Source organism: Gouania willdenowi (genome assembly GCF_900634775.1).
Source record: "Gouania willdenowi chromosome 24 unlocalized genomic scaffold, fGouWil2.1 scaffold_320_arrow_ctg1, whole genome shotgun sequence".
Lineage (NCBI taxonomy): Eukaryota > Metazoa > Chordata > Actinopteri > Blenniiformes > Gobiesocidae > Gouania > Gouania willdenowi.
This window is the reverse complement of record NW_021144848.1, coordinates 3,724,295-3,736,971: the sequence shown is the minus strand read 5'-3', so window position 1 is coordinate 3,736,971 and position 12,677 is coordinate 3,724,295. Positions and strand designations below refer to the sequence as shown.

Sequence of the window (12,677 nt, the reverse complement as noted above, 5' to 3'; positions counted from 1 at the left end):
GAGCAGATCCTCAACGAGACCTAAGAATCACATGACGATATAGTCTCTGTGGCGCTATGGATAGCACATTAGACTTCTAGGTAATGTTTCCAAGTAATTCAAAGGTTGTAGGTTCGAGTCCTACCAGAGTGAAGTTTTTGACAAATATTTTATTGTTTCCTAAGGTAAGGCTATAGTAAGGCATTAAAACGGGTGAATTGTGACCAAGAAATGACACCTCAAAGCAGAGTTACGGTTGTAGTAAGGAAGGCCTAAAAACGGCCGAAAAAATTTCAAACGCCTAAAAACAGAGTTAAGGTTACAGTAAAGCAAAAAATGACAAGTTTTCAAACGCCTGAAAACGGAGGTAAAGCCATAGTAAGGCATTAAAATGGGTGAATTGTGATCAACGGCCAAAAGTGCCTCAAAACTGAGGTACGGCTATTGTAAGGCTCTTGTAGCTGTGATTGATGTTTTGATCTTGATTGCAATGGATAGCACATTGGACTTTTAGGTAGTTTCTAAGTATTTCAAAGGTTGTGGGTTCAAGTCCCACCAGATCAAGGTCTTGACAGTTATTTTCTTGCTGCCTAAGGTAAAGCTGTAGTAAGGCATAAAAACGGGCAAAAAAACTTCAAACGCCTCAAAACGGAGGTAAGGCTATAGTAAGACATCAAAATAGCAAAAATATGACAAACACAAAAAATCGGATGTAAGACTAGTAAAGCATAAAGATGGAAAACAGCACAAATGTCCTGTGTGGAAAATCTAGGGTTTACGTGTGTGTGTTAAAATGAGAAACGCTGATTCTCCAGATGCCACAGTTTCCTCTTCACTCGACAGACGATGACATTTTCCCAGTGGTGGTGGAGATTAGAAAAGGAGCATCAGAGGAGCTGAAATAGTCGCTCAGATCAGCAGATAGACGAAATGTCAACCCTGCACACGCCTGCTGTTGAACGGTCAGATTCTAACTCACACTCACTCTGTGTCACAAACTAACTACACACTAAATGCACCAATATCCTCATCAGTTTACACAATTCTGTCATCTTATTTCATTACAGGCCATCAATCTTCATGAAATCATACCAAACATTCTTAATATCGTTAATAGATTTAACTGTTGTCATTAATTTAATATTTATACACAGCAGAAACAGACACACACCGAGATCACGTGAAATCTGATTTCCAGATGTTAGCTAACATGCTAAAGCTAACATTAGCCCACCTGTTTTACAGTGAAAAATGTGTTTTAAATGTGTGATATTGGCTGTGTAGTAAATATCTCACTAATGTACTATCACTACAAACTCAATGAGTATATACTGTCTAGACACTACTACATACTATTATTATGATTAGGATGATCAGCGTTACCACTGAAGTATACTTTCAAGTTTCCCAAGATGCATCTGGAACCTCCAGCGTTAAAAACCTTGTTCACACTGAGACTAAATATCTGTGTTGATTTTCCACCTTTACTTTGAAAGTTCTGAAAACATTTGAAGTGAGAAAGTGATCAAGTAGAATATCAACATGTGCTCATTTGATCCATAAAACTCACGAAGACACATTTCATTCACACATTTTCAGAAACCCTCCATTGGTCTACTGACTACACTTCCTGTTAACTTCAAAATAAGAGCCCTATTTACAACAAAGTTAAAAACCAATGGAAGACAAGAAGAGATCATTTTATTTTGAAAAGGGGTTGTTTGATGTTTAGCTTGAAGCTGGTCACAGGTCCATTTTACATTCAGCTCCCAATGCATCATGGGATGGTTGAGTACGACTAGTGTGCCCACCGTGCACACATATAGTATACATCCTGGTATTGCTATCTGGTACCTGGTAATTTCTATCCTAGTATGAGTAGTACGTTAGTGTGAGTTGTACGTTAGTATTAGTAGTACGTTAGTATGAGTAGTACGTTAGTGTGAGTTGTACGTTAGTATTAGTAGTACGTTAGTATGAGTAGTATGTTAGTATGAGTAGTATGTTAGTATGAGTAGTACGTTAGTATGAGTAGTATGTTAGTATGAGTAGTACGTTAGTATGAGTAGTATGTTAGTATGAGTAGTACGTTAGTGTGAGTTGTACGTTAGTATAAGTAGTACATTAGTATGAGTAGTATGTTAGTATGAGTAGTACGTTAGTATAAGTAGTATGTTAGTATGAGTAGTATGTTAGTATGAGTAGTATGTTAGTATGAGTAGTACGTTAGTATGAGTAGTACGTTAGTATAAGTAGTACGTTAGTATAAGTAGTATGATAGGATGAGTTGTACGTTAGTATAAGTAGTACGTTTGTATAAGTAGTACGTTAGTATGAGTAGTACGTTAGTATAAGTAGTACGTTAGTATAAGTAGTACGTTAGTATGAGTAGTACGTTAGTATGAGTAGTACGTTAGTATAAGTAGTACGTTAGTATGAGTAGTATGTTAGTATGAGTAGTACGTTAGTATAAGTAGTATGTTAGTATGAGTAGTATGTTAGTATGAGTAGTATGTTAGTATGAGTAGTACGTTAGTATGAGTAGTACGTTAGTATAAGTAGTACGTTAGTATAAGTAGTATGATAGGATGAGTTGTACGTTAGTATAAGTAGTACGTTTGTATAAGTAGTACGTTAGTATGAGTAGTACGTTAGTATAAGTAGTACGTTAGTATAAGTAGTACGTTAGTATGAGTAGTACGTTAGTATAAGTAGTACGTTAGTATGAGTAGTATGTTAGCATGACATCATCATAGAAAGGGTCTCTAAACATGCAGGTGAGGGTTTTTATTCCGTGTCATAGAGATATTTACATAGACGGTGAAGTCCGTCATAAACTAATGTTAGATTTTGTGCGAGAATTAACGTTTCAGTTTCTCTGTCCACTGTTAATGAGACAAAATGTGTGTAAATGTGATTTTTTTTCCCAAAACATGCATGTGAAGATTTATTTATTGTCAGAAAGCAGATTTAGCTTGTAATAATAATAACAACTACAACTGCAAGCAGTGATGAAAGGGGGCCAAGCCTTCCCGCGCGACTCGGCCCCCAGGTTTCTCGGAGCCCATGGAAGTACGTCACGAAGGATGACGGGCTCGTGGCGAGCGTCAGGACACAGACCAACGTGACCTTTGCTGTGAACAGGTGGATATGAAGTTTTGGAAGATGTGATTTAAAGTGTGAAAGTTACAGGTCAAAATGCATTTGCACCCATTATAGCGCCACCTAGTGGTGCACTTTTTGGGATGGGTGATCTGTGTGCTCTTCTATAGTTACCCTGTAAATTTCACAGCACTCAACATAATACTTCTGCTGAAATAAAGGTTTGTTTATTTATATGTTATGTATTAATAAGCCACACCCACTTTGACCAATTGTAATTAACTTCGAGATACGGTCCCAGGGGCGACCCAAGGTCATACCCACCAAATTTGGTAAAAATCAGTTGTGCCATTTAGGAGATATAAACTTCTCATAATTGCAGCGCCCCCTAGAGGACTAATTTATTCAAATTTGGCTCATACCCCCACAGTCTCATGGCAACCAAGGATTTCAGATTTGGTGTCAGCAAATATTTTGACCGAGATATGCAACAGTTCGCATTTTATTGCTAGCTAAAAAACTTTACTCATTAATTTGCGCATAATTTACCCAAACAAACTAATTTTGATAACTGTATATCACGTCCAAGTGAAGACTCTACGTGCCATGTTTCACGCTGATTGGACAAAACCCCAAGGAGGAGTTAGAAAAAGTAGCTTTTCCAGTTTTTGCAATTTTGCTCCGAGAAAAGTTTAGGCGGAAATGGGCGGGGCCTAGCCCAGGTGATTCAGTGCTATTCAAGGAATCTGTGGATATGAAGGTTTTAAATTTGTAACAAACTGTGTGGGAGTTATTGTCCAAAACACGTTGACTTTTGTTATAGCGCCACCTGCTGGCGGACAGGGTTCGACAGTTAAATAACTTTCTCTTTAGGTTACAGTTTTTTTAGATTGCACGATTTCAAAACAGGGCCCGTGTTTTCAAAACACTACACAATTAGCTAAACACTACAGATCATTTGCATAATTAAACACTCTTGTAAAAACTATAAACTTCTTTTTAAAAACCACACTTTGTTACCATATGAAACACACACGTTTCACATTACTGTACTGTTTACATGAGTTACAGTCTGCTGTGATAAACCTAAAACACTTTTAACACTTCTACTTCCCTATGATTACAGTAGGCTACTATCAACAAAGTACTAATATTATGTAAATTCACCAAACACTACACAACACCAATGTTGCAGACTGAAGAAACTCATTTATTTATCAACACGCCCATAATGTTGACATGGAGATTCATATACTGAGACAAAATGTGACCAAAACAAACTAGACATGGTCTCTTCATCTACTGTAACTGGATCTGGTCAGAGAATTTCATCTACATCACAGACAATGTCGTCATTAACAAGACACCTTGAAACGTGTTGAATGATGAATCCACCCTTGCATTGCTGCTACCTCCATCTGGTCCCAGGCCTCCTCCATGGATTGGATGAGGGGTACCTCAGCCTGGAAACAGAGGTCATATACCTTCACCTCCATGATGAGAAAAACTCTTCTCTAGGGTTGAGGAATGGAGAGTATGGTGGAAGATATAAGAAATGTAGATGTTGCTGAAACCAGTTCTGAACCAGAGCAAAGACACATTGTTCTAGACAACAATGTATAGAATATGATCCATTTGATGCTGTTATGTTGTGCTATAGAATGTAAGTATGAGTGCTGTGTTGTACGGCCCATATGGGCATGGTGGTGGAGGAGCCCATTCTGTGTAATGGCTGCACAGAGTGTTATATTACCCCCACGTTGCCCTGGGACATTGACTATAGCCCTGTGGCCAATGATGTTTCTGACCCTCCTTCGTGTTCTCGTCAGGTTGAACTCAGCCTCATCTACGTACATGAACTCATGCTGGATCTCCTCTCCATCCATTTGTAGAACTCTCTGAAGAACAGTATCAGGCACTGTGTAGATCTAGTATAGATATTACAGTATAAGATTATGAGACAGTAAACATGATCACACTGCTAAAGTGAATACATATCTCTACATAATCATGTTACAGTCGTTTCATCCTTTCAGAATTGTGCTCCAAAGACACTGGATAAATGATCTTCATTTGAATATGGTTCTTTTTTATGATGCGTGTCAGTGTTGATGTCCAGACCTGATGGACATTGTTGAATATGGTTATTGATAATGTTAGCTTGGAGCTGATTGAGTGTTATTACATTGTTGGTTAAAACCATGTTTACTATCTCCCTCTCTTGCTGTTCTGTGAACATGGGAGGCCCCTCCCCCTTGTCGTTCCTGACCCTCAATCCTATGTAGAAAAAAAAGAACAGTTTACAATACAAGTCATTTCACAGGAAACAGTAACAGAAGTGCTGATAGTGCATATATTACAGTACTGTAAGCAGTTACTGAAACATGCAGATGTTTTTGATATTTTTATAAAACCTATTTTCCAGTAGAAATGTTCTTATCACACTTGTTACTGTATATCAGCTTAGATGTGACTGTACTCACAGTCCAGCCTCCCTCAGCGTCAGGCAGTGGTTGATAACGTGGTCAACCAGTGTTGATCTCATTGGTCAGATTAGGTCCTCTTTGAGAACCTTCTTGTCTTCCTCTTCCTCTACCTCCAGCATGGCCTCCTTCTCTTCCTCTGTTGATTCCTCTTTCTCCTCCTGGTCCTCCTCTTTCTCCTCGTCCTCCTCCTCCTCGTCTTACTCTTTCTCTGACTCTTTCCATTGTGCTTGAAGACGATGAACTCACCTGCTGCTTTTTATAGGGCGTACACACCTGATTAGTGTGTCTACAATTAAACAAACCAATTGGTGGACGGTGTGGTCATGTGACAGTCAGTGCTTTGGTATTTAAGGAAGTGACTTCATGATAGATTTATGTGTGTAATGTATGTTAAGTGTGTTTAATGTTTTACAAATCACTGTGTAGAGTTTAGCAACAAGTGTGAGGTTAACAATGTGTTTATAGTTGTACAAATATGGGCTGATGTTTTACTTCTTCAGTGTAAGGTTTTACTAATAGTGTACGACTATTCATTTTAGTGTGGAAGCAATGAAAAAAACCCCTGTAATATTTACAGCGCCCCCTAGTGGCCTAAATTATTCAAATTTTGCACATACCCCCACAGTCACAGGATCTCAGATTTGGTGATGTTAGCATTTATTTTGACCGAGATATGCAACAGTTTGTGTTTTTATAGCTAGCTAGAACAATTTATTCATTAATAATTTGCGCATATTTTGAGCGAACAAAATTTTTTGCTCAACTTTAGATCAGGTCCAACTGAAGACTCTAAGAGTTTGAAAAAGTAGGTTTTCAAGTTTTTGTAATTTTCCACCAAGAAAACTATAGGCGGAAATGGGCGTGGCCTAGCCCAGCTGATTCAGTGCTATTCGGGGAATCTGTGGATATGAATTTTTTGAATGTGCGACATACGGTGTGGGAGTTACAGGCCAAACCGTGTTGACGTTGGTTATAGCGCCACCTGTTGGCAGATATATGTGAGTTTTTGTGTCCAGTGTATGCGGGGGGGGGGGGGGGGGTCTGGACCCACCCTCCAAGGGCATCGCCCTACCTTGCGCGGTTTAGCCTGCAGCATCACTTTTACCGGGGGAAACATAACAAAAATCTGAATGATTATAATAGGGTTCTAGCACCGCGTATGCTTACATACATGTTCCCTGGCCCCATAATAAACAATAAAACAATAATAATAATTTTAGTTTCAGGAAGTGAATTTCGTTGGTTTTCTGCGATCCGTTTTCTGGAGGCCCATCCAAACCATCAAGCTCATTTTTGGACCAAAGTATTTGGTCACGCCCCTTTCACAGTCACTAGCTGTGTTTCCATTACAGGTTTTTTTTTTAAATTTTTTATAAAATAATAATTATATTTCTAAAGTCTAATGTGTGTTTGAAGGTTGTTGTGCAGCCTGGTAACTGTGGTGAAATCACTGCAGGAAGATGGACGCCCCAAATCTTAGAACTTATATTTAGATCAAAATGTCTGAAAAACCTTCTCATTAAAGCAATATTTTGCTTTTTTTTTTTTTTTTTAAATTCAGGTGTTTTCATAACTAGTTTTATTGAACTATTTATATTTTGCTCATTTCCAAGAACACAGCTAAAGAGAGACCAGTCTACAACAGTAGGCTAAACCACCAAAATAAAAGACAGAGTAGGGACTTTATACTGAAGGGTCAACATGTTGAGATGATGGTTTAATTAATGGCTGATGATAGTGATCAGTGACGGTCCGTGGAAAAGTTTTTCAGTCTTTTGAAGTGAAACGTTGATCCATAAAGTGACGACGGTGTCTTTGGAGAAAACGTTAACAGAACAACCTCCTGCTCCAACAGTAGGTGGCAATATTGTGCTTTTATTTTGAAGGGGACAATATTGGGAAACAATCTGGAGTGATTTTTTTTACCAAGTCAAAAATGAGTCACAGGTTTTCCCAGTTAAATGTTGGTCTGTTAACGGAAAAGGATTTGCTCTAGACTTCTTCTAGAGTCAATAAATCCACAGAGAACCTTCAGGAAGTAGAGATGGACCACCAGGACCACCAGGACCACCATCATAGTTCAAACCATTGAAAAGCTCCAAAGAGGCAGAAAAAGTCACATTTTAATCTTAATTCCAGTTTCCAGGAAGAACTCGGATATTAAGTCAGAAAACATTCCCATCAAACATATTCCCACCATTCCCAATGTCAAGAAATTATAATACTTTAGCTGTACATCTGGCTTCTTTACACACACACACACGCACACACACACACACACACACACACACACACACGCACACACACACACACACACACACACACATAACAGTTCTTATCAGATGTTCATCTTAGCTTATGGAACACGACCCTGAAGGTTTAGTTTTTTAGTGAGGCACAAAGTTTTCACTACAGTAAAAAAAATAAAACATTTCCAATAAAAACATTCTTAATGTCTAATTACAATCTTTCAATCCAAGCATTCATAGTCCAAACCTTCCCATTGATTAAACAGATAAAAGTGATCATAAATGTGATATCAACCATTGTTTTAAGTGTACTCGTAGTACAAGTAAACAAAACAAAGTTTACTAAGTTTTTGGTGTACGACACCAGTGGTTCTCAACCTGTTCAGCCTTTTAGAGACCCTCCAAAATAAAGGTCCAGAGAGTGGGGACCCTCCAAAATAAAGGTACCAGAGAGCAGGGACCCCCACTGTAGCTGAAGGTGGTTGAACACAGACATGAACATTGAAGAACAGTCATGTGGAGACAGGACCATCTATAAGGGGGAATAAAGGAGAGATTTTTGGGGTCCATCCATAAAGTCAGTAAAATGATGGTCCATTGTTCTATGAATCTGTGATAACCACATTTATTTATTCATCTGAATAATATCCACTGTTATCCAGGAACGTTTATTATTATTATTATAATCATCTTAAAGATGGAAATCCTGGTTTTAATCACTAATAAAATGGTTCAAAGTGAATAAAAATGGTGGAAAAGGAGGTGAAATGAGATTTTAAAAACCACAGAATGTTATAAATTAAAGTGGGTAAAAACAGACAGAAAAAGTGGTAAAAATGTTTTTAACTGTCAATATTGGAACAATTAGTTTAAAATGGAATGACAAATGGTGAATGTGGTTAAATTGGAAAAGATAATCATGAAATATAATGAAAAGAGGTTAAAAATGACAATAATGGGTCAATATATGTGACATTAGGTGTAAAAGTGGTAGAAATGGTTTATAAGTGATGAACATGTCTGTAGAAAAAGTTTGTAGAAAAGTCATTGAAATGTGATAAGTGTCAGAAAATGGGAGAAATGTAGCAAAAATACATTAAAAGGAGCAAAAATATGGCAAGAAAAAGTGATGAAAATATGGTGAGTTTAGTGTATAGTTGTAGAAAAATGGTAAAAATAAGCAAAAATGGGCTCAAATTGTTTAAAATATGTTCTTAGTCCTGACCCCAAGGTTGAGAACACCAGCATGAGTGCTTACTATAGTAAATAGAGCTGGGCAATATTGATGACCAACATTTCAATATTTTTCTTCAAAATGACGATATACGTTACCGTAAATCTTGATATTTTTACCTCAATAAATTCTGACCAGAAAGAAAAATTCTGAGTTAAATTTGCTGATGCAAAATGTCACATGTGCACATTTATTGACAAACAGCAGCACAATATGTGACACTTTTGGCTTTTTCTGCTTGTACAGACAGCACATGTGAGTGAGTTCTGTAGTGTGGCTTGTTTAGCGGAAGCAGCGACTCCTAAAGCCAGTATTTTATTTTAAAAAGCTATAAAATTTATGGTCAATTTATCTTGACTCTCAGTGTTAGTCACTATTAAATCTAAATATTTTACTAATAGACTAAAAATATGGTTTTAGAAAAAATTCAAACCTTTACCAGTGAAATCTACGATACGAGTAGATCTACTATAAACCAAAGTTGATCACTAGCAGAGTTTAACTGTTTGATATCACATTTAGGATCAATAATCAATCATCTTTCCATGTTTTATGAAGTATGGTTAATGAAGACGTTCTTTGGTCCTGTTCAGTGTGCAGAGTAACTCCCTGTTCTCCACTTCTCCCTGTCCTCCCAGTCCAGTTCAGGCCCTGCAGCAGCGTAGTCTGACCAGTTTGTGGAAGGCCTGTTTGAAGTCGTCGTTGGCCATGGTGTAGATGACGGGGTTGATGAGAGAGTTGAGGTACCCCAGCCACGTGAAGAGGTCAAAGAGGTGTGTGTGATAGCAGGAGGAGCACCAGGTCAGCAGCAGGGTGTAGATGAAGAAGGGCAACCAGCACACGATGTACGCCCCCAGGATGATGCCCAGGGTCCTGGTAGCCTTCCTCTCCCGCGCCGCACAGATCCGCTTCTTCTCCAGCAGCGCGTCCGACACGGTGACCTTCACCTGTGGGGAGGAGGAGCAGGAGGAGGAGGTGGAGGCCACGGAGCCTGGGGAGTCAGAGAGGAGGCGGGCTGAGGTCAGCCTCTTCCCGGGCTTCTTCCTGCTCTGCTTCAGGATGCGTCTGCGCGCCTCCACGTAGATGCGTCCGTAGAGGACCAGGAGCAGCAGCGTGGGGATGTAGAAGGCTCCGAAGGTGGAGTAGATGGTGTAGAAGATGTGGTCCGTGTTGACGTTGCAGGTCGTCACCTCCTCCCCCGCCTTCACCTGCCTCCAGAAGAAAGGAGGCAGTGAGATGGAGATGGAGATGATCCAGGCCGTGGACACCATGGCCAGCGCGCGCCCCGCAGTGCGCTTCCTGGAGTACTCCACCGCGTCCGTGATGTTCCAGTAACGGTCCAGCGCGATGACGCACAGGTGGAGGATGGAGGCGGTGCAACAGGTGATGTCAGAGCCCAGCCACAGGTCGCACAGCACCTGGCCCAGGGTCCAGGCGCGCGTCACGGTGTAGAGCGCGCTCACGGGCATCACCAGCACGGACACCAGCAGGTCCGTGACCGCCAGGGACGCGATCAGAAAGTTGGCGGGAGTGTGCAGCTTACGGGAGCGCGAGATGGTGACGATGACGAAGGCGTTGGACAGAGCCGTGCTGACGGTGATCAGAGCCAGGACCGAAGACACCGCGACCCGGAGCCACTGGTCCCAGACCGGGTCCCCGTCCCCCACTGGAGGGGGGGGGGAGGAGAGGTTCAGCACGGACAGGGCTTCGATCTCCATCCTGATCATCTCTGATCAATCATAGCCCGGACCCCCGGACACCCACCGCCCCTCATCCTCATCTCCTGTGTGTGTGTGTGTGTGTGTGTGTGCGTGCGTGTGTGTGTGTGTGTGTGTGTGTGTGTCAGTCCTCCAGCTGCTCAGAGCACCCCCCCCCCCCCCCCCATGTTGCGCAATCACTCAGCATTCCTCCACTCTAATATATTTAATATATTATATACATTATAATTAAAACCGTTTTAATCATATGTTCTAAATGGAAACTTTCCATCAGTACCTTTAGTCCTGCAGCTCCATCCGAGCCCAGGGATCCTGGGAGCAGCTGGAGTTATAAATGGTATTAAAAATCTATGTTAAATGTTAAATATGCTGAGGACTAACTGATAAACTCTGTGGATGGTTCAACTGCTGAGTCATGGTTTAGATCAGCAACAACAAACTGAAGAAAATCATCATCATCATCATCATCATCATCTTCATCTTCATCTTCAGTGTAGTTATTAAACAGCAACATTTTGAAGCTGATGAAGATGAACATCATCATCATCATCATCATTAATGTCCAACAGGTGCTGATGCTGAGACTCAGGATAAAAACATGTGATTTATTTCTCAACACATTGATAAGTTTATGATTTGGTTTTTGATCAATTAAATAACGTGTGTTTTCTGTCATGGGTTCTCGCTGAGAGGGAAATGTTTTCAGTTGTTGTTCATAAATGAGTGTGAAGGACATTAGTGGTTCTAATAACGTGTCTGATCAGCGTGTTATTGTTCTAATGACATTTTCACAGCACTTTATTGGTTCTAATGACATGTTCACAGCATGTTATTGGTTCTAATGGTAAATGGTAAATGGACTTGATTTATATAGAGCTTTATCACCACTGAAACAGTCCCAAAGCGCTTTACATATCAGCTCATTCACCCAATCACTCTCACATTCACACACCAATGGGACGTGTTCACAGCATGTTATTGGTTCTAATGACGTGTTCATAGCATGTTATTGGTTCTAATGACGTGTTCACAGCATGTTATTGGTTCTAATGACATGTCATTAGAACTAACATGCATGTTCACAGCATATTATTAGTTCTAATGACATGTTAGCATATTATTAGTTCTAATGACATGTTCACAGCATATTATTAGTTCTAATGACATGTCATTAGAACTAACATGCATGTTCACAGCATATTATTAGTTCTAATGACATGTTAGCATATTATTAGTTCTAATGACATGTTCACAGCATATTATTAGTTCTAATGACATGTTCACAGCATATTATTGGTTCTAATGACATGTTAGCATATTATTAGTTCTAATGACATGTTCACAGCATATTATTAGTTCTAATGACATGTTCACAGCATATTATTAGTTCTAATGACATGTTCACAGCATATTATTAGTTCTAATGACATGTTAGCATATTATTAGTTCTAATGACATGTTCACAGCATATTATTAGTTCTAATGACATGTTCACGGCATATTATTAGTTCTAATGACATGTTCACAGCATATTATTAGTTTTAATGACGTGTTCACAGCATATTATTAGTTCTAATGACATGTTAGCATATTATTAGTTCTAATGACATGTTCACAGCATGTTATTGGTTCTAATGACATGTTCACAGCATATTATTAGTTCTAATGACATGTTCACAGCATATTATTAGTTCTAATGACATGTTCACAGCATATTATTAGTTCTAATGACATGTTCACAGCATATTATTGGTTCTCTTGACATATTTGAACTGTCTGTGAGGGAAGCGTCTGAGGGACAGAGGAACGAGTGGGAGGACGGGAACATTTCTCACTCCTTTCTTCTCCATATTGTGTCACAGATGGTCTGAAGGTGAGGAGCTGTGATTGGTCAGTCCCGTACACGCCC

At 39.6% G+C, this 12,677-nt stretch overlaps 1 protein-coding gene across 1 annotated transcript; it reads right to left on the bottom strand.

Moving 5' to 3' along the window:
• Positions 1-9,643: 9,643 nt before the first annotated feature.
• Positions 9,644-10,778, bottom strand: LOC114458221 (5-hydroxytryptamine receptor 1B-like). Its single transcript, XM_028440564.1, has one exon. It carries the CDS (start codon positions 10,775-10,777, stop codon positions 9,695-9,697), a length of 1,083 nt encoding a protein of 360 aa, XP_028296365.1. The 5' UTR covers position 10,778; the 3' UTR covers positions 9,644-9,694.
• Between the last annotated feature and the right edge of the window lie 1,899 nt (positions 10,779-12,677).